We start from the raw sequence: 24,770 nt of genomic DNA on the forward strand, positions 1-24,770 counted from the left end.
AAAAATTAAATTCGCGAGATAATCGTTCGGGAATACCACCAAAAAAATAGTCAAAAAGTTCTGAACCAAAAATGTATGGCGCACTTTTTGATTGGTCCAGCGGATGCTGGGCTACACTGAAAAATAGTTTGGAAAAATTTTCAAAAAATTAAATTCGCTAGATAATAGTTCGGGAATACCGCCATAGTGATTAGAAGAAAGTTCTGAACCAAAAATGTATGGCGCACTTATTGATTGGTCCAGCGGATGCTGAGCTACACTCAGATAAATTTTTTAAAAAATTTCGAAAAATTAAATTTGGGAGATAATTGATCTGGAATACCGCCAAAGTCTTAACCCGGGAGCCTCGAACAAAAAATGTATGGCGCACTTTTTGATTGGTCCAGCGGATGCTGAACTACACTCAAAAATAATTTGGAAAAATTTTCAAAAAATTAAATTCGCGAGATAATCGTTAGGGAATACCACCAAAAAAATAGTCAAAAAGTTCTGAACCAAAAATGTATGGCGCACTTTTTGATTGGTCCAGCGGATGCTGGGCTACACTCAAAAATAGTTTGGAAAAATTTTCAAAAAATTAAATTCGCGAGATAATCGTTAGGGAATACCACCAAAAAAATAGTCAAAAAGTTCTGAACAAAAAATGTATGGCGCACTCTTTGATTGGTCCAGCGGATGCTGGGCTACACTGAAAAATAATTTGGAAAAATTTTCAAAAAATTAAATTCGCTAGATAATAGTTCGGGAATACCGCCATAGTGATTAGAAGAAAGTTCTGAACCAAAAATGTATGGCGCACTTATTGATTGGTCCAGCGGATGCTGAGCTACACTCAAAAATATTTTGGAAAAATTTTCGAAAAATTAAATTCGCGAGATAATCGTTCGGGAATACCGCCAAAAGAAATTTTTGGAAAAAAGAGGATAAAAATTTTTTTTTTTGAGGTATTTTTAAAAATCCTTTGGTCAGATTTGAGATATTAATATGATAAATGAGCCTACTAAATTTTATCTAAATCCATTAAAACCTGTTAGAGTTATCTTCTAAACAAAAAAGGGATGCACACACACATACATACATACACACACACATACATCTGAACAATTGATCAGGATCTCATATAACATGTTTCTATAAAGAAAAAAATTTGTTTCCGCCACTTTGAAAAGTTTTATAAACGAAAGGACTACAAAGCTTCCTCCACGAGGAAGCAAAATGGAATAAAATTGATTATTCTGAGTCTACTGCAATTTAGGTTTAATTGGTAGGTTTTTTTAAAGGTATTTTAAAGGTACAAAAGGTAAAAAAATAATAGAGACATGCTGATTAATTTTTTTTGAATTGGTAGCTAGGTTTTTTTTAAGATTAAATAAAAATTCTTGGTGTTTTCGATTTTATATATAATAAAATATTAATTAGTTGACTAATTTAATTAATATTTTATTTGTGTTGGGTTACTAAAAATTTCACACACTTTTTCCAAAAAAAAAGTATTACCTGGAGCAGAGATTTTACTATTGCAGTGGAACTTATCTCTGTTACAGTTAAAGCTTTCTTTTCGTATACAATAAATTACAAAACTACCAGTACTCAGCCAGTACTGTACCAGTAATGGTTACCAATACTGGTGCCAATTCTGGCGGCCAATACTGGTAAAATGTTATCATCCCAAAGTTACGCCATAACTCTGGCGCCAATACTGGGTGCCAGTACTTCGCCATTAGTAAATTTTTGATTGAGATATGACAAAAAACTTTTTTTTATGTTCATAAAATAATGGATTGAAAATTTTATATTTGCTTTTTTATTTATTTAATACATATAGTTTAACATTTCAAAACAAAAGTTTGTTAAAAGAAAATATTGGAAAAATGAAAATATATATTTATTCTCTTCATTTACAACAGAAACCTAAAGTCCGTGAATGTTCTTGACATATCTTTGAGAATATGATCCTCTACATCATCCAGAACACGATGCTCTTCTTTGTCAATCTTTTTCTTTAAATCTCCTTAAATTAAAAAGAAATTTTATTGAAAATGGATTAATATTTTTCAATGTTTGCTAAAATTCAAAAAGATTAATTAAAATTATATTAAAAGTTACCTGATAATTTTCTACCGTTTTTGTCGAAAATTTCGTTCAATGTTTTTTCTGTTTCTTTTTTACCATTGCTATCATTTTTTATTGTTTTTGATGTCTCTCCTGTTGCAGAAGTGGTGTTTATGTTGGAAATAGATGTTACTGCATTGTCAGTAGTTGTCGAATTTGAATTATCTTTTGTAGATGTAACCCTATTAGAAGTTTGTGTCAGTGTTACTGTACAAGTAGTTTTTGTTGCAGAATGTTTTATTGTTGGTATATTTGTTGTGATTGTTGCGCTAGCAATACCTTCTGTAGTCATGTAAGTAGAAGTCGCTGGTCCATCTGTTGTAGTCTCAGAAGTTGCCGAATTAAAATCTGCCTTTGTTGAAGAAGTAACAAATCTAGTAGAGCTTGGTATCTCTCTTGTTGTACCAGCAGATTTTGTTGCAGATGCCTTAGTCGTCCGTTTATTTGTAGTCAGTGTTGCACTTCCACTAATCTTTCCAGTTGTTTTGTAAGAAGATGTTATTGCACGGCTCGTTGTAGCTTTAGAGGTTGTGTGATTTGAATCCCTCTTTGTAGAAGATTCATCAGTTTTAGTAGTACTTGGTTTCTTAGCTACCGTACCAGCAGTTTTTGTTGTAGATGCACTGATTTTTGTTGTTTTGTGAGAAGATGTTGTACGGTTTGTTGTATCCTTAGAGGCTACTGTACCAGCAGTTGTTGTTGCATATGATTTTGTCGTTGGTTTATTAGATATCTTAGTTGCAATTTCACTGATTTTGGTTGTTTTGTGTGAAAATGTTAGGAGCGTTGTAGCTCTAGGGGTTGTGTGATTTGACTCTTTCTTTGTAGATGATTCATCAATTTTAGTAGAGATAGATTTCTCTGTTACTGTACCAGCAGCTTTTGTTGCAGATTCACTGCTTTTGGTTGTTTTATGAGAAGATGTTCGGATTGTTGTAGCTCTAGGGGTTGTGTGATTTGACTCTTTCTTTGTAGCTGATTTATCAATTTTTGTAGTACTTGGTTTCTTTGATGTACCAGCAGATTTTGTTGCAGATGTTTTTGTCGTCTGTTTATTTGTTTCCTTTGTTCCACTTCCACTACTTTTTGTGGTTTTGTGAGAAGAAGTTACTGCACGGTTTGTTGTAGCCTTAGAAATTGTCTCATTAGAATGCTTCTTTGTAGTTGATTCATCAATTTTAGTAGAGCTTGGTTTCTTTGTTACTGTACCAGCAGATTTTGTTGCAGATTTTTTTGTCGTCTGTTTATTTGTTTCCTTTGTTCCACTTCCACTACTTTTTGTGGTTTTGTAAGAAGAAGTTACTGCACGGTTTGTTATAGCCTTAGAAATTGTCTCATTAGACTCCTTCTTTGTAGATGATTCATCAATTTTAGTAGAGATAGATTTCTCTGTTACTGTACCAGCAGCTTTTGTTGCAGATTCACTGCTTTTGGTTGTTTTATGAGAAGATGTTCGGATTGTTGTAGCTCTAGGGGTTGTGTGATTTGACTCTTTCTTTGTAGATGATTCATCAATTTTCGTAGTACTTGCTTTCTTTGTTACTGTACCAGCAGATTTTGTAGTAGATGCTTTTGTTATTTGCTTATTTGTTGCCTTCGTTGTACTTTCATTGCTTTTTGTAGTTTTGTGAGAAGAAGTTACTGCACGGTTTGTTGTAGCCTTAGAAATTGTCTCATTAGAATGCTTCTTTGTAGCTGATTCATCAATTTTTGTAGTGCTTGATCTTTTTGTTACTTCACCAGCAATTGTTGTTGCATATGATTTTGTCGATGGTTTATTAGATATCTTAGTTGCAGTTTCACTGATTTTGGTTGTTTTGTGAGAAGATGTTTGATTCGTTGAAGCTCTAGAGGTTGTGTGATTAGACTCCTTCTTTATAGATGATTCATCAATTTTCGTAGTGCTTGATTTCTTTGTTACTGTACCAGCAGATTTTGTTGCAGATGCTTTTGTTGTCTGCTTATTTGTTTCCTTTGTTCCACTTCCACTACTTTTTGTGGTTTTGTGAGAAGAAGTTACTGCACGGTTTGTTGTAGTTCTATAAATTGTCTCATTGGAATTCTTTTTTGTAGACGATCCTAAAATTTTAGTAGAGCTTGATTTCTCTGTTACTGTATCAGCAGCTTTTGTTGCAGATGCTTTGGACGTTTTATGTTTTTTTGTAATTATTTCATTTCCACTTCTTTCTGTAGAAGTGTATTTTGGCGTTTCTGTAATCTTTGTTTCGGACCTTGTATCAGTTTCTGTAACTTGTGTTGCTGTTTTCGTAGGTTTTGAATTTTTCGTTTCTTTTATTGTAGTTGTCTGAGTAAATATTTCTGTTATTGTTGGTAGTGTTGTTTTAGTGATAGATTTTTTTGTTTGATTATTTTTATCTTCTACTTCGTCTACGTCTAAAAAAATTATTTAACTTTTAAAATCATTTAAATCTACATATAACGATAATTAAATACTATATATATACAGTACTCGCAATTATTTACATTTACAATAGCATGTTGTTGCTCTTTCCGTTGTCGGTGCAGCTTCGACTAAAATTAAAACAGAAAAAAAGGTTTTAAATTTTTCTAAGTAATTTTTTATTATTGTATGTCAATTGGTTGCTTACCAAATAAAATAATAGTTAACAATTGAATCAAAGGTAGAATCCTATATGTTATTAGACGCATGTTTTTTTTACACACAAAGTACAATTTACTTAAAAATAATTTGTCCCTTGTTTTTTATATATTAGTGTTGAAAATGCTCACAAAAATTTAAAAAAAAAAAAGCTTTAACTTCAACATAGAAAGAAAGTAAGAAGAAGAATGAAATTGTCTGTAAAATTGCATTTCATATTAAGGCAATTGTTTGAAAAAAATAATCTAAACTTTTTGTGAATATAATCATATCGATTCTTTTAAAGTAAATATTTCCAGTGTTATGCACAGTCGTCTTCGTTTTTGTTTTCTTTTGAATTTAATAATTTCTTTTAATTTTTTGTGAAAAAAAAACCAATATGAATAGAATAATTCTTTTTTAGTAAAAACGTTCATAACTTTTGTTATGGAAAGTATATATTTAAAAGAATTATTATTTGACGTAAAATGAAAAGTAATATTTTACAATAAACAAAAGTCCTTACAAAATTATTTAGTTATTTGTTTTTAAATCATTTTGAATGTAGGACAATGACAGCTACTTGTGTGGTGTATGATAATTTAAAAAAAAAATTAAATTCATACAAACAGTTATCATAGCAACACCCATATTAATTTTTTTATTACTAATCGTTTCCATAGCAACCGTTTCTATAGCAACCGGTACCACAGCATCCGTTTCCTTGACAACCGTTACCATGATCGTTTTTCTCCTTAGCAACGGTAATATTAATATTGGATCCAGTACTGATTTTAATTTTGGTTTCTTACTGGAAAACTGATACAGAATTTTGGTGTCGATTTGGTATTGGTCCTACTTAATTTCTATTGTTTATCCAGTACTTTTATTCAGTACTGGATTACGATATCGGTTTGGTATCGTTCCGACTATTGGTGTCAGAAAACCCTATACTTGGGAAGGTGTTTTTGAAAATTCTGAGGCACTACATTTAATAAAAATTACACGTAGATCTATGACGGAAAATGAATATTCAGAATGATTATATCTAAGGGACTCAATTCAAATTTAGTATCTTTTTCCATCATTTCTAAGTATGAATTTATTAATAATAATGAATATTATACTTCAGAAAGAATACTTCTAAGAATTCAAATATTCTAATCTACAATATTTGTATTAAGAACATCATAGGTATCACCTTTTTTTTGGTACAAATGAATTTATTTAATTTCAAAATTAATTTACAACTTTACTTATATATTTCTTTGCGATAAATAATTTTAAACCTAAAGTAATTATAGAAATTAAAAAAAATTAATTGCAAAAAAAAGGAAGTTTCATATTTGTAAAATTTAATCTACATTAGTTTAGCACTATTATATTACTAATTACTAATTCTGTGTATATGTTCTGCAGGAATAAAAGAGAATAAATAATATATACAAAATTGATTCAAACAAAAATTGTCATTTATTTATTTAAACGATTTATTTGTTTATTACATTTTGAAATTATAATTGATGAATATACATATAATAGTAATAAAGATAAAATTTAAATATATAGAAACTTGAAATCAACATCATTTATAATCAAGCGAGTAATGCATTAAGTCTACTTCTAATTCCTCCAGTTGCAGCGCCCAATTTAGCACTAATTCCACCACCAGTTCCCAAGCTTAAACCACTTCCATATCCTCCAGAGCTTGCGCCATTTAAATTAGCACCAATTCCTCCGCTAGTTCCTAAGCTTAAACCACTTCCATATTCTCCAGAGCTTGCGCCATTCAAATTAGCACCAATTCCTCCGCCAGCTCCTAAGCTCAAACCACTTCCATATCCACTAAGTCCAGCATCAATTCCTGCGTTTGCGCTATCCGAATCACCATCAATACCTCCATTACCTCCAAATTTAAATCCACCACCATATCTAGTATTTCCAATGTCTAAACCACCATCAATTCCAAGGCTTAAATCACCATCAAGAATCTGAAGCAAAATGATGAATAAAACTATATTAGCAATATTATTTAAAAAAAAAAAAAAAAAAACACTGAAATATTTCTTTATAACAATGAATAATAATATTATACACAATTTAGATAATATTAAGAATATAAAAATTTTAATTAAATCCTCACCGAATGAAGATCATTGCGTACAGTTTTAGCAGCGTTTTTGATCTAGAAAAAATAATTTAATAATATTAATAAATTATATACGATATTATATTATATTTGAAATAATAATTTTATTTAGATTACAATAATTTTAATTAAAATACAGATTTTTTTTTTGCTATATATATATATATTAAAATTGTTAATTTAAAAAATTGTTACAAATCTGACAGAAATTTTGATTTTTTTATTCATATTTTAGAAAACAAGACACAAAATGTTTTTTTTATGCAAATTAACTTTAGCGTAGCTTTATAGGAATATTTAATTTAAAAAATATATATATTGGATTTTTTATTTTTATTTAAAACTTACTTTATCAAGAAATCCTAGTCTATGATGTTTTGATTTAGATAATCCACTTAGACCTGAATTTGTAATCTAAAAAAAAAGGTACAATTCGTTTATTATAAAAACAAAAATGAAGAAAGAAATAAATAATAAGAACTATATAGAATATATTTGTATTTAGTTTCTACCTCTGATTCATCACTATCATTATTTTCTTCAGATGATGAACTAGAGCTGGACTAAAAAACGACAATTAAAAAAATTAAATAATACAAGAAATAATCGAAAAAAACAATATTTTAAAAATATTCTTAAATTTACTATATATAAATATTCAAATAAATAAAATAAAAACTTTAGTAAAATTAGTATACACTTAGAAAAAAATTCGTTTGAAGCAACCAAATTTTGGTTAAATCAACAAAATAAATTAAGTTAACCAAACATTTGGTTGCATAAACCAAACGTTTATTTAGCACAATCAAATTTTTTCTTTGTTCAAAAAATTTATTAAAATAAACCAAACAGTTATTATTAGATCAAATAAATATTTATTTGAATTAAAGAAATTTTTTTTTGAACTAACCCAAAAAAAAATTGGCTAAATATAAAAAAATGGTACATTTGGTTCAAACATATCTTTTTGTATTTAATTTTTACCTGTGATCCCTCATTACTTTCTTCAGATGATGAACTAGCGCTGGACTATAAAAAACGATAATTGGTTAAAAAAAATTAAATAATACAAGAAATAATCGGAAAAAAATAATATTTTAAAAATATTCTTAAATTTACTATATAAATATTCAAATAAATAAAATAAGAACTTTAGTAAAATTAGTATACACTTAGAAAAAAATTCGTTTGAAGCAACCAAATTTTGGTTAAATCAACAAAATAAATTAAGTTAACCAAACATTTGGTTGCATAAACCAAACGTTTATTTAGCACAATCAAATTTTTTCTTTGTTCAAAAAATTTATTAAAATAAACCAAACAGTTATTATTAGATCAAATAAATATTTATTTGAATTAAAGAAATTTTTTTTTGAACTAACCCAAAAAAAAATTGGCTAAATATAAAAAAAATGATACATTTGGTTCAAACATATCTTTTTGTATTTAATTTTTACCTGTGATCCCTCATTACTTTCTTCAGATGATGAACTAGCGCTGGACTATAAAAAACGATAATTGATTTAAAAAAAATTAAATAATACAAGAAATAATCGATAAAACAAAATTTTAAAAATATTCTTAAATTTAGTATAGGAATATTCAAATAAATAAAATAAGAACTTTAGAAAATTAGTATATTTAATTTTTACCTGCGATCCCTCATTACTTACTTCAGATGATGAACTAGCGCTGGACTATAAAAAACGACAATTGGTTAAAAAATTAAAATAAAGTAATATAATAAAAGAAAAAAAAAAAATTTTTATCAATAAATTTGGAATAAATATATTCAATCTCTGAAGTGAAATTACAAACTTTTCTTATTTCAAAAAAATTATATAATTAAAATTTTTACTTACTTCGCTACTTTTTGATGATCCAATGGAGCGTAACTATAAAAAAAAATATATTTTTTTTAACTGTACAAAACTCAAAGTAAATTAATTGCATAATAAAAATTAATTAATATATATATATATATATATATATATATATATATATATAACTATTTTAATTATATTAAGTATAAAACAAATTTCGTACTTTATCATGGGCACAACTGTACAATCTCTTAATGAAATCTTTTATCTGAAAATGATAAAAAAAATTTAATTATTCAACATATATTTTAAATTAATGAATTTAATTTTCTATAATATCACTATTAAAACTCACTGAACTTCCTTTTCCTTTAATTTTATCCAAAAGTCCTTTCAATTTCTCCAAATCAATTTTACCCTGTTTTGATGATAAAAATTTTTTTTTTTTAGAAAATATAATTAAAAATTATTTTGTACAAATTTTAAATACTTTATTTGTTACCTTCTTTTCTGCGTCTTCTAATTTATTCTTTAAACCATCAATACCTTTTTTCAAATTATCAAACTGAAAAACAAAATAGAAAATAAAATTATTATTAATAATAATAATAATTATTATTATTATTATAATTATTATTATAATAAATACACTTACAATATGATCTAAAGCCTTTGAAGCTTTCTCCAGAAGTTTTTTTTTGAATTTTAAATCCTACAAAAAACAATTAATATGAAAAATAAATATTATACGTTCACATTAAGTTAAATTATAAATTTCTTTTAATTAAAATTTATAATTAATAAAAAAGTTATTTACTAATTTATTTACTAACTTTTTCAATCAAATCCTTAATTTTGTCTTTGATTTTATCAAGTTTACTATGAAGTTTACCCAGCTATAAAAAAAAAAATTTTTTATTAGAAATTAATAATAAAGAATAATAATATTTTATTATATTTTTAATAATAGAAACATTAAAAATAATAACATACATGGTCGCTCAATTTTTTAAGAAGTTCACGTTGTTTATCGCCTAATTTAATTTCTTGCTAAAAAAAAAAAAGAAATTATAAATTAACAATTAAAAAAGCATTCAGCATATAATTTATATATTTTGAAAAAATCAAAAATTACACTAAATATAATTTTTTATTTGATTATCTTACTTTTTTTAATAAATCTTCTAAATTTTGTTTTAATTCTTTAGCACCATGAATTAAATGTTCACCCTGAAAAATTATAAATTAAATAATAAATAATCATAAAATTATGGTTAAAAAAAAAAAAATTCTTAATTTTTTAATTTTGTTGTAAAGAAACTTACGATTTTCTTAAGTTTACGTTTTGCATCATGTAAAGGCTTCCAAAGTTTGGGACGTTTCTAAAAAAAAAAAAAAATTATTTTTAAAATTATTAATCTTATTATATATTGTCACTTTATTCATTTTAAATCAAATTAAAATGAAAAAAAAAAATTCTTTTCTCTCAAAATAATACTTACAGCAATAAATTTAATTAATTTCTCTCCTATTTTGTCTGGTATTGATTTTAACTATAAAAATTATTTTTATTTTATAATATATAATTAATTTTATAATTAATTTATATACAGTAAATTCAAATAATTATTTCCTTTATTTATAATTTTATTTTTAATACTCACATCATCCGCTATTTTTTTTATAAAATCTTTTATATCATCACATGCGCATTTTTTTTTCTATAAATAAAAATAAAATATTAATCAAATGTTTTTTTTTTTTTGATAAAGTAACTTATACTTACATCTGATTTTAAAATATCAGTAGTAGGTAATTTTTCTTTAATTTCGTCAATGTGTTCCTCAATATTTTCCTATAAATAAAAATTTAAAAAAAAATTATTGTATAAATTTTATTCTCTACAATTTTAATAAATTATTTCTATTGATAATTATTTTAAAAAAATGGGATTTTCCAAATTTTGTCATTTTTATACTTACACGTGCTTTTAAACGATCATTGTGCAATTTATCTTCAATTTCTTCCTATAGAAATGAAAATAAAAAATAAAATTATAGAATGCTTTTTTAATATTAAATAGTTATATCATTTCTCCGGGTTGTATAAAAAATTGAATTTTCCAAATGTTTTAATTTATACTTACTTTTGCATTCGATAATTTACTTGATATTTTTTCTCTTTCTTCCTCCAATTTTTCAAGAATACTTGCATCAGAAGCTGTTGAAAAATTGAAAAATTAAATAATAAATATCCTTAGTAGGTATATTAATTTTTCTTTTTTTTTTTTTTTTTTTTTTTTTAATTTCAATTTTCTTACTAATTAAAGTTGCGCCCAATACAACTAAAATCCCAAATAATATCAAGGACTTCATATTAGAAATTTACAAAAATCTTACAATTATTTAAAAAATAAGTTTCAATTTATTTCTACTTTGATGATTTTACTGGGAAACTTGTATTGGAATAGTTATTTTCACGGTTTATATAGGAAGTAAAAAACATTGTCTTATTAATTCATAACAACGTTTTTACAAAAATTTTTTATCTAAAAACAATTGAAAATTTTTTTTTTTTTTAGAAAAATAGAAAACTATTGTAAACAAAAATAAAACAATAAAATTAAAATTTATTCAACACTAGAAAAAAAAGAAAGAGATACGTGCTAAATTCAAAAAAAAAAATTTTTTTTGCAAAAAGAAATTAATTTTATTGTTATGCGCAAAAACTTTATTACATCAAACGAAAAAAAAAAAAAAAAAACAATGACTATTTATTTTAATTTTCATTATAGTTTGTAAATATTTTTCTATTGTATTTATTATTTAGTAAAATATTTGTTTTAAAAAAAAAATTATATTCTTATTCTATGAATAGAATTTTAATTTTTTTTTTAAATAAACAAAATATGTTTTTTTGCAATTAAAAAAAGTACACTGAAAAAAATATTTATTTCATTCAAATAATCGTTAATTTATTATCAAATAAATATTTATTTGTATCAAATAAAATTTTTTTCTTATAAAAAATAAAACAATATTTATATGATAGAAAAACTAATAATTAAAATTATTATTTTTATATTATTATTATTTTTATTATTATTATTATTATTATTATTATTATTATTATTATTTTTTTTTTTATTATTATTATTACCATTATGTTTTAATTTACGTATTTAAAATAATAAATAAGATTTAAAAAATTTTTCCTGACAAGTTAATATTTTTTTTTTTAATTTTCCATATATGATTTTTTTTTTTTGCATATCAGTTGAAAAGTGATAATTTTACCATTTTTCATTATGTTTACAAAAGGTTTTTTTTTCGATACAAAATAATCACATGCGGGTATATGAAAAAATTCTTTATGCACAAACATGTTTGTCTATGTATATTGCATTTCCGTAAACGTTTAGAAATATCTTTCATTTACGTTGATTTTGAAATAAATTTATTCTAATTCACACAATGATATGCGGACCAGTTTCAGTAAATTATAAAGACCTACTTTTTTCTTTTCTTTGTTGATAAAATTCAATATATATTTAAAGGAGAACAACTCGATTTTTTCTTGTTTAGAATATACTAAATTTTAATTTTTCTAATAATATATATTTTTATATATAAAAATGTCACAAAATTATTTTTTTGTGTTTATAATTATTATAATTATTGTTTCGATTACATGTGGTGAGTATATAATTAATTTTTTTTTTTTTAATTATTCTTTAGTTAAATGCAAATAAAAATATTTATATTTGTCTAATAAAAAAAAAAATTCTAATTTTATAAATTTAAAAGAAATTTGGTTTTTTTTTTTAAATAAAAATGAAATGTTTGAAAATTATTTTTTTTAAAAATAGAATTGTAAGGAATAAAAATATAAAGGAAGATGAAAAAATCGAAAAATATTTTCAACTTATAATTATTGGAAAATGTAATATAATTTTTATACACTTTATTATTTACTGTAATAGTATCTGGGTTAATTGAACTGATAAGTAAAATCCAACAACAGAGGAAATTTACTGGAAAATAATTTAAATTATAGAAAAAAAATCATTTTCTTCTCTATAATAATTTAATTTTCAAAAAAAAATTTTGGAATATTTAACTCAAAAGAGAAAAAAAAAAGTACAAAAAAATTACAATACAAAAGAAATACAATTATTTAAAAAAAAATAAAAACAGTTTTTAAATACAAAAAATAAACAATTTTATAAATTTATTATACAAATTTTTTTATTAGGTACGGAAATTAATTTCGTGAACAGAAATAATAAAATATATTCAGAAGAAGGAAAAATAAAAAATATATTTAATAATAATGAGAAGAAATCAAAGTTACCCAAATGGATAGAAGAATTTTTACCACAATTTACAACTGAAATTCCACGTGATCCTCTTGACAAGGATGATGATAATTTACTGCCTATTAAAAATGATAAACAAATGCCAATTTTACAGCAGAAAAATTAATTTTTTATCCAAAAAGAAAAAAAATAAAATTTCTTATTAAAATTATCATAAAAAAAAATTTTTTAACAAGAAACATTATTTTTTATTTTCAGGGAAAAGATTTTATTAATTAAATTAAAACTATAATATTAATCAAATTAAATTAAATTATGAATTTTTGTTCATAAAATTAAAAACAAATTCTTTTAAAAAGTGTAAAAATTAATTTTTTTTTTAAATCAGTATTTTAGTTCTGATGATTTTTTTTGAGTATAACTTAAATAAACGTACATTTATAAATCTTCGATACAGTTTTTGAAATAATCTCGAACACCGTTTACTAAAAATTTAAAAGCAGAAACAACTTTTTCATTGCAGGCATAGGCATCCTAAAAATAAAAATTATTTATAAATGAATTAAGATAAAATTTATTTAATTTTTTTAGTTTTCTAATTTTCTAATTTTCTAATTTTTTAATTTTAATATATTTTTATTTATTAAAATATTTTTACCTCCACATTATTTTCATGATTATCTCTTACATTGCACTGATCTAATTCATTATAAAATTCATCGATCGAGGACAATAAAGCCTTTGAAGATACATGAATACATTCAGATGGATTTTTATCTGATTTCCTTGAAGTTTCACCTAGAAGCTATTTTTTTAATTATTATTATTATTTACTTATAAAAAAATAAACGTTTATTTAATAATAATAAAATATTATTTTTTAATTTTTTATTATCCATTATATTATAAACGTAAATAGAAAAAATAAATTTAATAAACTTACTCGAATTTCATCTAATATAGGATGTATAATTTGTTCCATTTCATTGATAGTCGATAAATCTAATTCAAATAAATTCTTTGTCAATAATTTTGATTTATTTAAATGAACGCTACTTTTTTCCCTTTGTTTTTCTTCAAAATCCAAATCGGCCTAAAAGGAAAATTTTCATTAAAAAAAAAAAAAACACTTTATTTTTATTTATTTTATTATTATAATACACTTACATAAATAAATTGAAAGATATTGAATATTAGAAGAATGTAGAAAATCACAAAATTCATTTTTCCTTTTTTGTTTTTTTATATTAAAAATTTCAAACAAAGCTGCGTACGAATCTTGAACGTATATAATAAAAGATCTATTTAAAAAAGTGATGATGATAAATAAATTATCAATTAATGATCACGATTGTCTTATCGACAGTTTTTGATAAAAAATTTAGTCACAGATGAGAAATATTGCGAGAGACTATATATATATATATATATAAAATTAAAAATTTTGTCGTTTTAAAAGAATTTCTTTTTTTTTTTATAAAACTTTTTTTCTACAAAATAAAATTTCAATATTCTCTTTTTTAAATGAGAATTCCCGTTATTTTATATCTTCGAAATTATCCCATATGAGGAGATAATAAAATTTCAAATATTTCAACTGAACATTATAGTAGCTGCTGGGAAGATAATTTAATTTTTTATATTTCCACTATTTTTCCAAAGCGTCTCATATACATATATTTTAAATGCAGTGAAAAAAATTTATTCGATTCAAATAATCGATTATTACTTGAATATTAAGATTAAAAAATATTTATATTTATTTATTTGTAGTTTAGATTTATTTTTAGTTAAATCTTTCACTATTTTAATGAAACCTTTCGCTGTTCCAGATAATTTTTTTTTTTTTTTGAATTTTTTTGAATTTAAAATGGTATATTTCTTTTGAATACTGAAATTATTTGGGTCAAGTAAATATTTATTTAGTTCAAGTAAATATTTTCTTCTTAATAGTATAATTTATTAATTAATTTTCTTTTTAACAAAAAAAAAAAAAAGAAATTTCAGAAAAAAAAAACTAACTGTTACTCCATTTTGAACGATCAATATCTTTCTTTTTATATCTCGCGAACCATTAAATTTCCCCTCGAAGATCACATTTCACGCCCATGAAGCAACATGGCTGACGATAGTCACCATGGAAACACCATAAAAATATCAGATCCTGGTTTTTGAGTCCATATTACATTTTTTTTTTTTTTGCGAATTTTCAAAAATTACGATTTTAGTTTACCTTCAACTTGTTCGTGCGTTTAAAACTAAGTAATTGTCTTCAGTTTGCTCAATATTATTACAAAAAATATTTCAATTTTTTTCCAGTATTTTGTAAAAAAAAATTTAATTTTTGTTTCGTAATAAGTGAATTTGTTTTTTAGTTTTTTGTTTCACAAAAATTAATAGCATATAAAAAAACAATTTAATTGTTATTATTTTTATTTTATTAAATTGTTATTATTTTTGTTTTATTAAATTATTATTATTTTAATTTTTTTAATATTAGTATTTTAATTATTTTTTTTTTTAAATAAAATTTTTTTTTATCTTTATTCATGTAATATTATAATAAAAGATTTCCTTGTTTTTTTTTTATTGTGTTTGAATTATTTTATGCGGGGCTTTCGCCCCAAAAAAAAAGAATTGCTTCAGTGAAAAGCGCGAACCTTGATGATTTCCTCAGTTGTCATCTGGTTCGTAAAAAGTTTTTTGCATACTTTGAGAATTTTCCGACCACAAGACTTTTTGTCCTTTGGTCGTTCCTCCTCTGTAACTTCAATGAGTTTCTTATATGCAAACATATTGTACATATCGAACAAAGGATATAACACAATCATTAGTTGTCCTTCGCTCACTTATTTATATTCAGGATTTCTTATTTCTAATTGTGAGAGAAAACGATACAACTGCGCCCTAGCGGCAGGTGAGTGATTTAATTATATATTTGAAACACACACAAATATATATACCTACTATAGACAAATTCCAAAAAAAAAAAAAAAAAAAAATTACTAGTAATTATTAACAATTTATTACTATTTATTTAAAAATTTATACAATTTATATTTTTATAAAATATTACATTATTTTATAAATTTAATTCCTCAAAATTTGCTTCCTCGTGGAGGAAGCTAAAAAAAATTTTCCAATTCAATTGATTGATTTTTCAATTTTTATTAATTCTCAAATTTTAAATCAAATCTATATACTTTTATGTAAACCAACCAATTCGTTTCAATGCAGGGAATAAATTATTACATTTTTTAGCTAAAAAAAGAAGATAAAATTTTTTTTTGAAGTATTTTTAAAAATCCTCTCCTCATTTTTAAATTCCAACCAAAATTTGGTTACGACAACAAAATAATTTGGTTAACACAACAAAATATAGTTTGGTTCTAAGAAACCAAATGATCGTTTATTGTTGTTCTAACCAAAATTTAGTTGCGACAACCAAATAATTCGCTCACAGCTCATAGCTTAACAGAAAAGTTAGTTTAAATCTCTCACAAGGATGGGTAGTCCAGTGGTCAGAGCTCCCGACCTTCAGTTTTAAAAAACAGAGGTTCGATCCCAGGCGGAGATGAGATTTTTCAAACTCCACAAATATTTCAATTGTATAAATATAAATTCAATGTTAAATTGGATATTAAATAAATAATGAAATAAATAGAAAAAAAAATAGAAAGATAAGAAATAAGGTAGAATCAAATTTTTAATTTTACAAAAAAAAAACTGTTGGTTTGATCAACCAAACATTTTTGTTATGCCAACAAAAAATACTCAACCAAATTTTTTAGTTGACCCAAACAAATAGTTTGGTTGCTTAAATACCAACAAAATCTTCTTCAGATCTTCTTAAATTCAATTATTTAACAAATTTAGAACTAAAATGATTCTTCACTAAATTAATATTATTTTTAATAATTTTAATGAAATACATCGCACAAATTCAATTATATCAAAATTATTTTTCAATTAAAATTTTTATGAAATTTAACAATTGTTTATAATTTAAAAAAAGAATATCACAATAAAATTGAATTATTTTTTAAAAATTTCAATTCAAAATAAACATTATTACCCGAAATTTTAATTCAAAATCAATTAAAAATCCAATAATTATCCAAAATTTTCAATTTAAAATTTAATTATTTACCAAGTTTTCAATTTAAAATGAAAAATAAAATTCGATTATTTTCTAAAATTTCTATTTAAAATTAATTATTTAAATTTTCAATCAAAAATGAACTTAAATTAAATTATTATACAAATTTTAATTAAAATTCAATTATTTCCCAAAATTTTCAATTCAAAAATGAACTAAAATTCAATTATTTTCCAAATATAAAATCAAATAAAATTTCATTATTCGCAAAAATTTTGAATTCAAAATAATTGAATTTTCAAACTATTTTCAAACTATTTTAATAATTTTCGTTGAAAATTCAACTATTTGAAACCATTTTTCACTAAAAAATGATTTTCAAATTATTGTATTTTGTCCGCATTTTCTAATAAATTTTTAATAAAATCATCTAAAATTTTAATTACAAAAACGCACTTAAAGTTTCAATTAATTTCAATAATCTCAATTTTAAATCTTTAAAAAATTCAATTAAATTTAAAAAAATATTTTCCAAAAATTGTTTGATAAATTATTTTTAATTCTGTAAAATTTAATAATTGTTTAAAAATTAACAATATATCTTTTGAAATTTAATTATTTCTAAAAATTTCAACTTTAACCCTTCAAAAAGGATTATTATTAAAAAAAAAAATTTTTTTTTTTATTTAAAAATCTGTAAAATATTTTTGTTAAAATAAAAAACAAATCCACTTTTTTTTTGGAATATAAATCGACTAAAACGACTTTTTTGTGTCTTTAAGTTGATTCGAGGCCTGTATTTTTATAATTAATATTTAATATAGGTATTCGTTGGCCCCTGGTACCTTAAAAATTAATTTTTAAAAATAAATTTTTTTAAATTACTATCTGGTACTATTAAAAAAAAAAAAAAAAACACGTGAAATCAGAAAAGGCCAACTTCAAGTTAGGACAGAAGGACAGACCAAGCATTTTATTATTATATAATAATTATTAGTATTATTGTTATATTGTTGTTGTTATTATTATTATTATTATTATTATTATTATTATTATTATTATTATTATTATTATTATTATTATTATTATTATTATTATTATTATTATTATTATTATTATTATTATTATTATTATTATTATTATTATTATTATTATTATTATTATTATTATTATTATTATTATTATTATTATTATTATTATTATTATTATTATTATTATTATTATTATTATTTTGTTATATTATTATTATTATGCTGAAATAAGTATATGCGTGTAATTTTTAAATTAATTTGAAAAAAGATTTATCAAATGAGATCAAAAATAAAAATCGTCAGAAAACGGTTCTTTCTTGATGAAGAATCTTCATCTTTATAATATATATATATGTGTGGGATTTTATGATAGGTTTGCATTATCAGAAAAAAGAGGGTAAAAAAAAAACAGTGGAAGTCATGCATTGCCAAAGCCATTTCTTCTATCCCCTTTACAATTTTACAACTTGGAACCTTGCATCGTTTGACAGAGAATCATCCGCACCAGGACCACCTCATTTTCTCGCGTGGTATAAAGTCTCTAAGGTTATAGGCATAGCTATCTTGTGCCATTCTTCTTTATGACTCATCCCGTTAAGCCATTATATTTATATATATATATATATATATATATATATATATATATCCGATCCGTCATTTCAAATATATTCCACGGATCTTTCACGAAAAAAACGAACAAACTTGATTCTCTTCCCTTTTATTGCCCCTGGTCCAGCTGCTTTCGCAATATTCTCCTTCTCAGCATTGTTTGAACGTTATAAATCAGTCTCCTATATATATATCCAATTTTAATTTCATTTTCGTTTCTCTCACAAAAGAAATTATTTTAAAAAAAAAAATAATCACGAAATTTTTATGCAAATTTTGAAAATTTAATTTAAAAAAAATTTATATTGTTAGAATTTTCTTTTTATAGAATTTTAGTATCACAGAAAATTAAAAGGCATTAAAATAAGCTATGCAACGCTTATTATTTTAATCCAATTTTGCACTCAGAGAAATGGTATATTTGTCTCCGAGCCTACTAACTCATTTATTTGTTGCAAATATATTTCATTTCATTGAAATAAAAAATTTATTTGAGTCAAAGAAAAATTTATTTCTGACAAATAAAATTTTTATTTACCCCAAATAAATAAGTTAGTAGGCTCTGAGACAAATATAGGTTTATTTAACTCAAATATATTTTATTTGGTTCAAATAAATCATTTCTCTGGGTGTGCTTATTTTAATACCAAAATGGATTAAAATAATAAGCGTTGCAGCTTATTTTAATGCCTTTTAATTTTCTGTGTAGATACAATTTTCATTGAGACGAATTTTATTTTCCAATTGTAAATTGAATCAACGAAAATTTTCAACATTAAATTATTACCATAAAAGATTAAAAATAATCAATTTTTTCTCTTTAAATTTTTTTTTCAATTTGGTAAAAAATAAATGTTTTTTATATAAATTCATTTTTTGAAAGTTTACAATTTTAATCTACGATTGATTAAATCGTTATGAATCCATTTTGGTATAAAAATAATATTCAAAAAATTTTTTTTTTTTTTTTTTGTTCTTTGCAGAAAAAAGTGGTGTAGGAATTATTTTTTACTTTTTTATAAGTGCCCTAATTTTCGAGTAGTGGATTTTTAAAAATCTGGTGTTTCCGAGGTTTTTTAAAAGTAGGCCTAATTTCAATGTCATCAAATGTATTGAATTAAGGAACTTTTGCCAGGAAAAAAATGTTAGTTTTTTTATGGACTTTCAATATAAGTTAACAAAAAAAATTTTTTTTTTTTAATTTTTATATGAAAAATAATGATTTTTTACAAACAAATGAGTTTTGAATTTATTTATTACATTTATTTGAATTAAATAAAAAAAAATTTTTTAAACTAATCACTAAAAATTCAAAAGGCATTAAAATAAGCTGCAACGCATTTTAATTTAATTTTGCATTATTTTAATCCATTTTGGTATTAAAATAAGCAAAATTGGATTAAAATAATAAGCGTTGCGCAGCTTATTTTAATACCTTTATAATTTTCTGTGAATTTTTTTTTTTTTTTTTTTTTTTTTGAATCAAAGATAATATATTTTTGTTTGAAACAAATATAAATGTTCTTTGTATCAATGAAAAAATTTGTCAAAGAAATCTTTTTTCTGTGTGTTTATACAAATATCAAAAAAAAATTATTTTTCTTTTTTAAAAATTTGTGTTTTTTTTCGAAAAAAATGAGATATTATTTAAAAAAAAAAAAAAATGGAAAAATTCATATTGATTTCGAGTGAAAGATACTCGGCGGCATATAGCTGAAACATCCTCCCCTGTTAGTATTATATATATAAGGTATGGGATGGATCAAGATTATATGACGAAGGGACCAATTGAACCGGGGAATATAGTGCTTAGGGGCAACTATCATAAAAATTTTCCTACACCAATAAGAAAACTGCAAGCTATACTTTCTTCCAAGGGGTGTTTTTTTCCTATTTTTTTTTTTTTTTTTTTTCCCCAACTCAAAATGTAATGGCGAACATTTCGACGTGAAATAACTTTCTTACTATATGACTTCCATCGCATATACCCAACATTATCCTAAATTAATCTCGTAAATGGATTTTTACACATATATATATATATATATATATATATATATATATATATTGCAATATCATGTAACCCTACTGCCGTGCATTAAAAACTTTATTGTTTGTACTTGAGAAAAAAAAGCCGAGTTCGTTTTTTTTTTAATATTAAACAAAAAATGAAAACTAATTATTATTATTATTATAGAAATTATTCGTTCAAGTACAGTTTATATAATTCAAATAAAAATTATTTGATTGAAATAATTGTTTGATTCACTAAAAATTGTGATTGGAAGCTGCAACTTATTTTTTTTTTTTAATATATTTTAATTCCAACATCTAAACTTATACCGAAATTAAAATTAAAATTTATACTGAAAAAAAAATTTTATATACAATTTATTTAAAAATAAAAATTTTTAATGTAGTAGTAAATAATAAAATAATAATTATTATTTAATAATTAATAATTAATAATTAATAATTAATAATTAATAATTAATAATTATTGTTTATAAATATCAAACTTACCTGAATATTTCATTTTATTTAATAAACCTCAATTTCTTTTTTTTTTTGCATTAATTTTCAATTTTGATATTATTTTTCAATTTTTAATTTGAAAATAAAAATTATTATTTATTTATTTAACAAAAATACACTTGTTTATATTTGTTATTTAATTAATAAATAAATTCTGAACTAATACAGAAAGAATTTTCAATTTATCGTAAATAAAAAATATAGAAATGAAAAATTTTTCTTAATATTTTTTTTTATTTCATAAACATTTTTTTTTCAGTCAAGGACTTTCGATTTTTAACAATACAAATTTTTCTTTATTTTCTAATATATAAATGTTATTATATATAATTATTTAAGAAAAAAATATTACTTTTCTCGAATCAGTTATTTTAAAAATGTAAATATTTATTTGCATCGAAGAATTATTATATTTGAGTAAATTATATTTTATTTGTTACAAATATGGAAATTATTGCTTAGAATAGAGTATATTTGATAATAAATAAAAATTATTTCCCTGTAGTAAGTATTTATTTCTATAACACTAATTATTTAATTAAATAAACAGAAAGCAAGTAATTTAATATAATAATTTTAACCCAATAGAATGATTCGAAAGAAACCCCTATAGAGTGTTTAACTTCCTTACTTCCATGCCTAGCAAATGATCAATTTCACCCGCTTTTGGTTATTTCATTTATTAATTTACCAAAATTTTAAATAAACAAATATATTATTTTCTCTATTTATAATAACAGATAAAAACTCTCTTCTAGCTTTATTTTCAGTTTAAATAAAAACCTTATGAGTTATTTAATTAAAATTCAAAATTACAAATTTTTAAATTTAAATTCAAATTCTTCACTATTAGTGCGCATGCGTAATGTACATTACATTTTCCGGTTCCCGCTCACATAATCTACCTTACCGATTACTCTAGAGAGGATCTTTAGTCCAATTTACATAGATGGCTAGTATAACATAACAACCCAACCCTTATACTCGTATTTACTATAGAACATAAAATCTCTCTTGAAAAATATTATAAAAAATATGTTTTAATAACTGGGTAATTAGACTAATTAGGCTATGTTAATTATTTTATTTTTTATATACCAATACGTGTCATGTCACTTTTAAATTTTCAACAAATGGATAAATTCAAGTAGTATTGTTATTAAAATTATATTGTGTATTTTTTCCATTTTTCTTTAATATATGTATTTTAATATAATTATTATTTGATTATAAAGAGTTTTTCCAGTATTCTGTGATTCATGTTTATTTTCAGTTATTATTTACTTAAAGAAATATTTATTGTTGAAAAACTGAATTTAATTGGAAGTGTTATCCTAGAGAAAAAGTAAGTACATATGTTTATATTTAATATAATTTTTACAATAATGAAGACATATTTGTCTCAAATTTTGCCACGTTTATTTAAGTTTATTTTGTACTATCATATATGTATATATATATATAAATCATTTAATTTAACATATGTGAATTTAAGGTTATGTTTGTTTATCTTATTTGAAAAACGACTTTCGTTTATAAAAAAAAAGTTTTTATTCTTATTATTTTAATTTATTTATAGAAATTATAATAATTGAAAACAATTTTATAGCTTTATTGATAAAAAGTCTTGAAGAAGATTAAAAAAAAAAAATTTGATAAAAATGGTCCATTTGTTCAGAACATATCAGTTATTCACAATTAATCAACCCTATTTATTTTTCTGATATGTCTGTTTTATTTTAAAGTTACATATCATCAAGTGATGTATTTATTTCTCTGGATAGCACAGAAAATGCTGCTTTAATTTTTTTTTTTTTTTTTTTTTTTACTTAGAATATATTTATTTCATGTTTATATTGTTTCATTTTAGAAGAAATAATTTATAAGAAGATTATTTGGTATACAAGATAATAAAAATGGATAAGCTTAGAAGAGTTTTAAATGGCAATGAAAATTGTGACGAGGAAAGTGGAATTATACCACAGGTAATATTTTGTTTATTAAATTAAAAATATTTTTAAATTTTATATACAATTTACTAAATATATTATAAATAATGTAATGCTGCAAAGGGTGATGAGGATTTTGTGGTAAGCTTTTTTTCTTTTATCTTTTAATCATGTTTTAAAATAAATTAAATTTTTAATTATTTGATTAAATAGGTATATTGAATGATAATTTCAATTATTTTTTTAATATTGCAAATTGTACTTTAATAATATTATATTTTTTGAAGGTAATGGACGCGTCAACTTTAAGTTGGTCAACGAGAATAAAAGGTTTTGCAATTTGTTTTGTGATTGGCATTCTTTGCTCATTTCTCGGATCATTTGCACTTTTTTTGAATAAAGGATTTTCCGTATTTGCCGTTTTTTATACGCTTGGCAATATTATTTCATTAGTAAGGTATAATCAAATTTCTATATTATTTTTCACTTTTTTTTATAATTGTAGTTTATTAATTTTAAATTAATTTTTTTTTTAAAGTACATGCTTTCTAATGGGACCAGTGAATCAATTGAAAAAAATGTTTGCATCCACAAGAATAATTGCTACAATACTTGTGTTCGTGTGCTTAGCAATGACTCTTGTTGCAGCTATTGGAGTAAGTAATAAAAATTCAAAAAAAAAAAAATTAATTAATTGTACATGTTTATGTTTACATAAGTATTTTTTTTAATCAATTCTGTAATTAATAGAAATATAAATTTATTTACAGTTACATAAACCAGGACTTGCACTTCTTTTTATAATATTGCAGTCTTTATCATTAACATGGTATTCATTGTCATATATTCCATATGCTCGCGATGCTGTAAAGAAGACTGTTGAATCCTGTATTACGTGAGAATTCTCTTTTAAAAAAAAAGAAGAAAAATATTAAAGGACAAGAACAAGAAAGTGTTGTATATTGTAAACTGAATGAAACTTAAAGTGAAATTTAACAAAAACTACAAAAAAAAAAATAATAGTTAGCAATTTAAAATTTTAAATTTTTACAAGACGCATTTATCAAAGTCAATTATTTTTTTATACATCTTTTATTGAAAACAATCAAAAAAAAAATAAATTAAATATTAGATTTGATTTGATCATTGATATCTCAATCAAGTTAAGAAAAATCCCAAATGTATTTGATACACACATAAGTGTCTTAATAATTATTATTAGGTATTAATATTATTATTATTATTAGGTATTATTATTATTATTATTATTATTATTATTACTATTGTTATTATTAATAATAATTTAGACATTTATAGAACCTAAATTTTTATGAATATAAAATGTTCAAAATATATTTTGCCCGTTTGTGAACAATATTTTCGTATAAATTGCAAAAAAAAAATTTATTTTATTAAAATAGTTAAATACGAATATTAATAATTTAAATTAACTTTATCTACGCTGTTTGATAATATGAATTGTTTTTCCTACAAGTAAAATGTAATATTTTATAGGTTTGTTTCATTCATTGTAGTGTTTTGTAAT

General features: G+C 22.6%; 4 protein-coding genes across 14 annotated transcripts; 1 reads left to right on the forward strand and 3 right to left on the reverse strand.

Annotated features, from left to right (window-relative positions):
• Positions 1–1,788: 1,788 nt before the first annotated feature.
• LOC127280949 (mucin-5AC-like) lies at positions 1,789–4,918 on the reverse strand. The gene is made up of 4 exons (XM_051304370.1): positions 4,722–4,918; positions 4,597–4,644; positions 2,107–4,506; positions 1,789–2,011 (listed from the first exon to the last, which is right to left on the reverse strand). The coding sequence occupies exons 1-4, from the start codon at positions 4,780–4,782 to the stop codon at positions 1,899–1,901; spliced, it is 2,622 nt and encodes an 873-aa protein (XP_051160327.1). The 5' UTR covers positions 4,783–4,918; the 3' UTR covers positions 1,789–1,898.
• Positions 4,919–6,161: 1,243 nt separating this feature from the next.
• LOC127280950 (keratin, type I cytoskeletal 9-like) lies at positions 6,162–11,155 on the reverse strand. Of its 6 annotated transcripts, XM_051304371.1 has the most exons (22): positions 11,004–11,155; positions 10,830–10,903; positions 10,666–10,710; positions 10,470–10,538; positions 10,348–10,404; positions 10,186–10,236; positions 10,009–10,065; positions 9,851–9,913; positions 9,677–9,733; positions 9,517–9,579; positions 9,339–9,395; positions 9,186–9,248; positions 9,039–9,101; positions 8,907–8,951; positions 8,723–8,755; positions 8,534–8,557; positions 8,318–8,362; positions 7,845–7,889; positions 7,373–7,423; positions 7,209–7,274; positions 6,855–6,896; positions 6,162–6,702 (listed from the first exon to the last, which is right to left on the reverse strand). In XM_051304371.1, the coding sequence occupies exons 1-22, from the start codon at positions 11,056–11,058 to the stop codon at positions 6,307–6,309; spliced, it is 1,521 nt and encodes a 506-aa protein (XP_051160328.1). In that variant the 5' UTR covers positions 11,059–11,155; the 3' UTR covers positions 6,162–6,306. The 6 variants fall into 6 exon arrangements, with proteins under 6 accessions (XP_051160328.1, XP_051160329.1, XP_051160330.1 ...); XM_051304372.1 differs by lacking the exon at positions 8,534–8,557; XM_051304373.1 differs by lacking the exon at positions 8,318–8,362.
• A 1,748-nt stretch (positions 11,156–12,903) lies between these two features.
• On the reverse strand, positions 12,904–14,309 carry LOC127280952 (uncharacterized). Its single transcript, XM_051304378.1, has 5 exons — positions 14,169–14,309; positions 13,945–14,094; positions 13,660–13,806; positions 13,438–13,535; positions 12,904–13,120 (listed from the first exon to the last, which is right to left on the reverse strand). The coding sequence occupies exons 1-4, from the start codon at positions 14,223–14,225 to the stop codon at positions 13,440–13,442; spliced, it is 450 nt and encodes a 149-aa protein (XP_051160335.1). The 5' UTR covers positions 14,226–14,309; the 3' UTR covers positions 12,904–13,120; positions 13,438–13,439.
• A 7,893-nt stretch (positions 14,310–22,202) lies between these two features.
• On the forward strand, positions 22,203–24,516 carry LOC127280954 (vesicle transport protein SFT2A). Of its 6 annotated transcripts, none has more exons than XM_051304382.1 (7): positions 22,203–22,326; positions 22,549–22,624; positions 23,149–23,260; positions 23,348–23,365; positions 23,512–23,681; positions 23,763–23,880; positions 23,995–24,516. In XM_051304382.1, the coding sequence occupies exons 3-7, from the start codon at positions 23,192–23,194 to the stop codon at positions 24,121–24,123; spliced, it is 504 nt and encodes a 167-aa protein (XP_051160339.1). In that variant the 5' UTR covers positions 22,203–22,326; positions 22,549–22,624; positions 23,149–23,191; the 3' UTR covers positions 24,124–24,516. The 6 variants fall into 6 exon arrangements, with proteins under 6 accessions (XP_051160339.1, XP_051160338.1, XP_051160342.1 ...); XM_051304381.1 differs by having other exon boundaries at positions 22,204–22,326; positions 22,549–22,620; positions 23,146–23,260; XM_051304385.1 differs by lacking the exon at positions 23,348–23,365 and having other exon boundaries at positions 22,206–22,326.
• Positions 24,517–24,770: the final 254 nt, after the last annotated feature.

Source organism: Leptopilina boulardi, unplaced genomic scaffold, assembly GCF_019393585.1.
Source record: "Leptopilina boulardi isolate dan_hultmark-lab unplaced genomic scaffold, ZJU_Lbou_2.1 LbouV2_258, whole genome shotgun sequence".
Taxonomy (NCBI): Eukaryota; Metazoa; Arthropoda; class Insecta; order Hymenoptera; family Figitidae; genus Leptopilina; species Leptopilina boulardi.

Excerpts from the sequence above, each read along its gene's own strand:
- LOC127280949 (XM_051304370.1), bottom strand. The coding sequence starts at position 4,782 with ATGCGTCTAATAACATATAGGATTCTACCTTTGATTCAATTGTTAACT. Across the intron at positions 4,507-4,596 it reads AACAACATGCTATTGTAAAT|ACGTAGACGAAGTAGAAGAT; the intron begins GTAAATAATTGC and ends TAATTTTTTTAG. Across the intron at positions 2,012-2,106 it reads AAACGGTAGAAAATTATCAG|GAGATTTAAAGAAAAAGATT; the intron begins GTAACTTTTAAT and ends TTTTAATTTAAG.
- LOC127280950 (XM_051304371.1), bottom strand. The coding sequence starts at position 11,058 with ATGAAGTCCTTGATATTATTTGGGATTTTAGTTGTATTGGGCGCAACT. Across the intron at positions 9,580-9,676 it reads TTAAAAAATTGAGCGACCAT|CTGGGTAAACTTCATAGTAA; the intron begins GTATGTTATTAT and ends TTTTTTTTATAG. Across the intron at positions 8,558-8,722 it reads GATCATCAAAAAGTAGCGAA|TCCAGCGCTAGTTCATCATC; the intron begins GTAAGTAAAAAT and ends CGTTTTTTATAG.
- LOC127280952 (XM_051304378.1), bottom strand. The coding sequence starts at position 14,225 with ATGAATTTTGTGATTTTCTACATTCTTCTAATATTCAATATCTTTCAA. Across the intron at positions 14,095-14,168 it reads ATATCTTTCAATTTATTTAT|GCCGATTTGGATTTTGAAGA; the intron begins GTAAGTGTATTA and ends TTTTCCTTTTAG. Across the intron at positions 13,536-13,659 it reads ATCATGAAAATAATGTGGAG|GATGCCTATGCCTGCAATGA; the intron begins GTAAAAATATTT and ends TTTTATTTTTAG.
- LOC127280954 (XM_051304382.1), top strand. The coding sequence starts at position 23,192 with ATGGATAAGCTTAGAAGAGTTTTAAATGGCAATGAAAATTGTGACGAG. Across the intron at positions 23,682-23,762 it reads AATATTATTTCATTAGTAAG|TACATGCTTTCTAATGGGAC; the intron begins GTATAATCAAAT and ends TTTTTTTTAAAG. Across the intron at positions 23,881-23,994 it reads CTCTTGTTGCAGCTATTGGA|TTACATAAACCAGGACTTGC; the intron begins GTAAGTAATAAA and ends ATTTATTTACAG.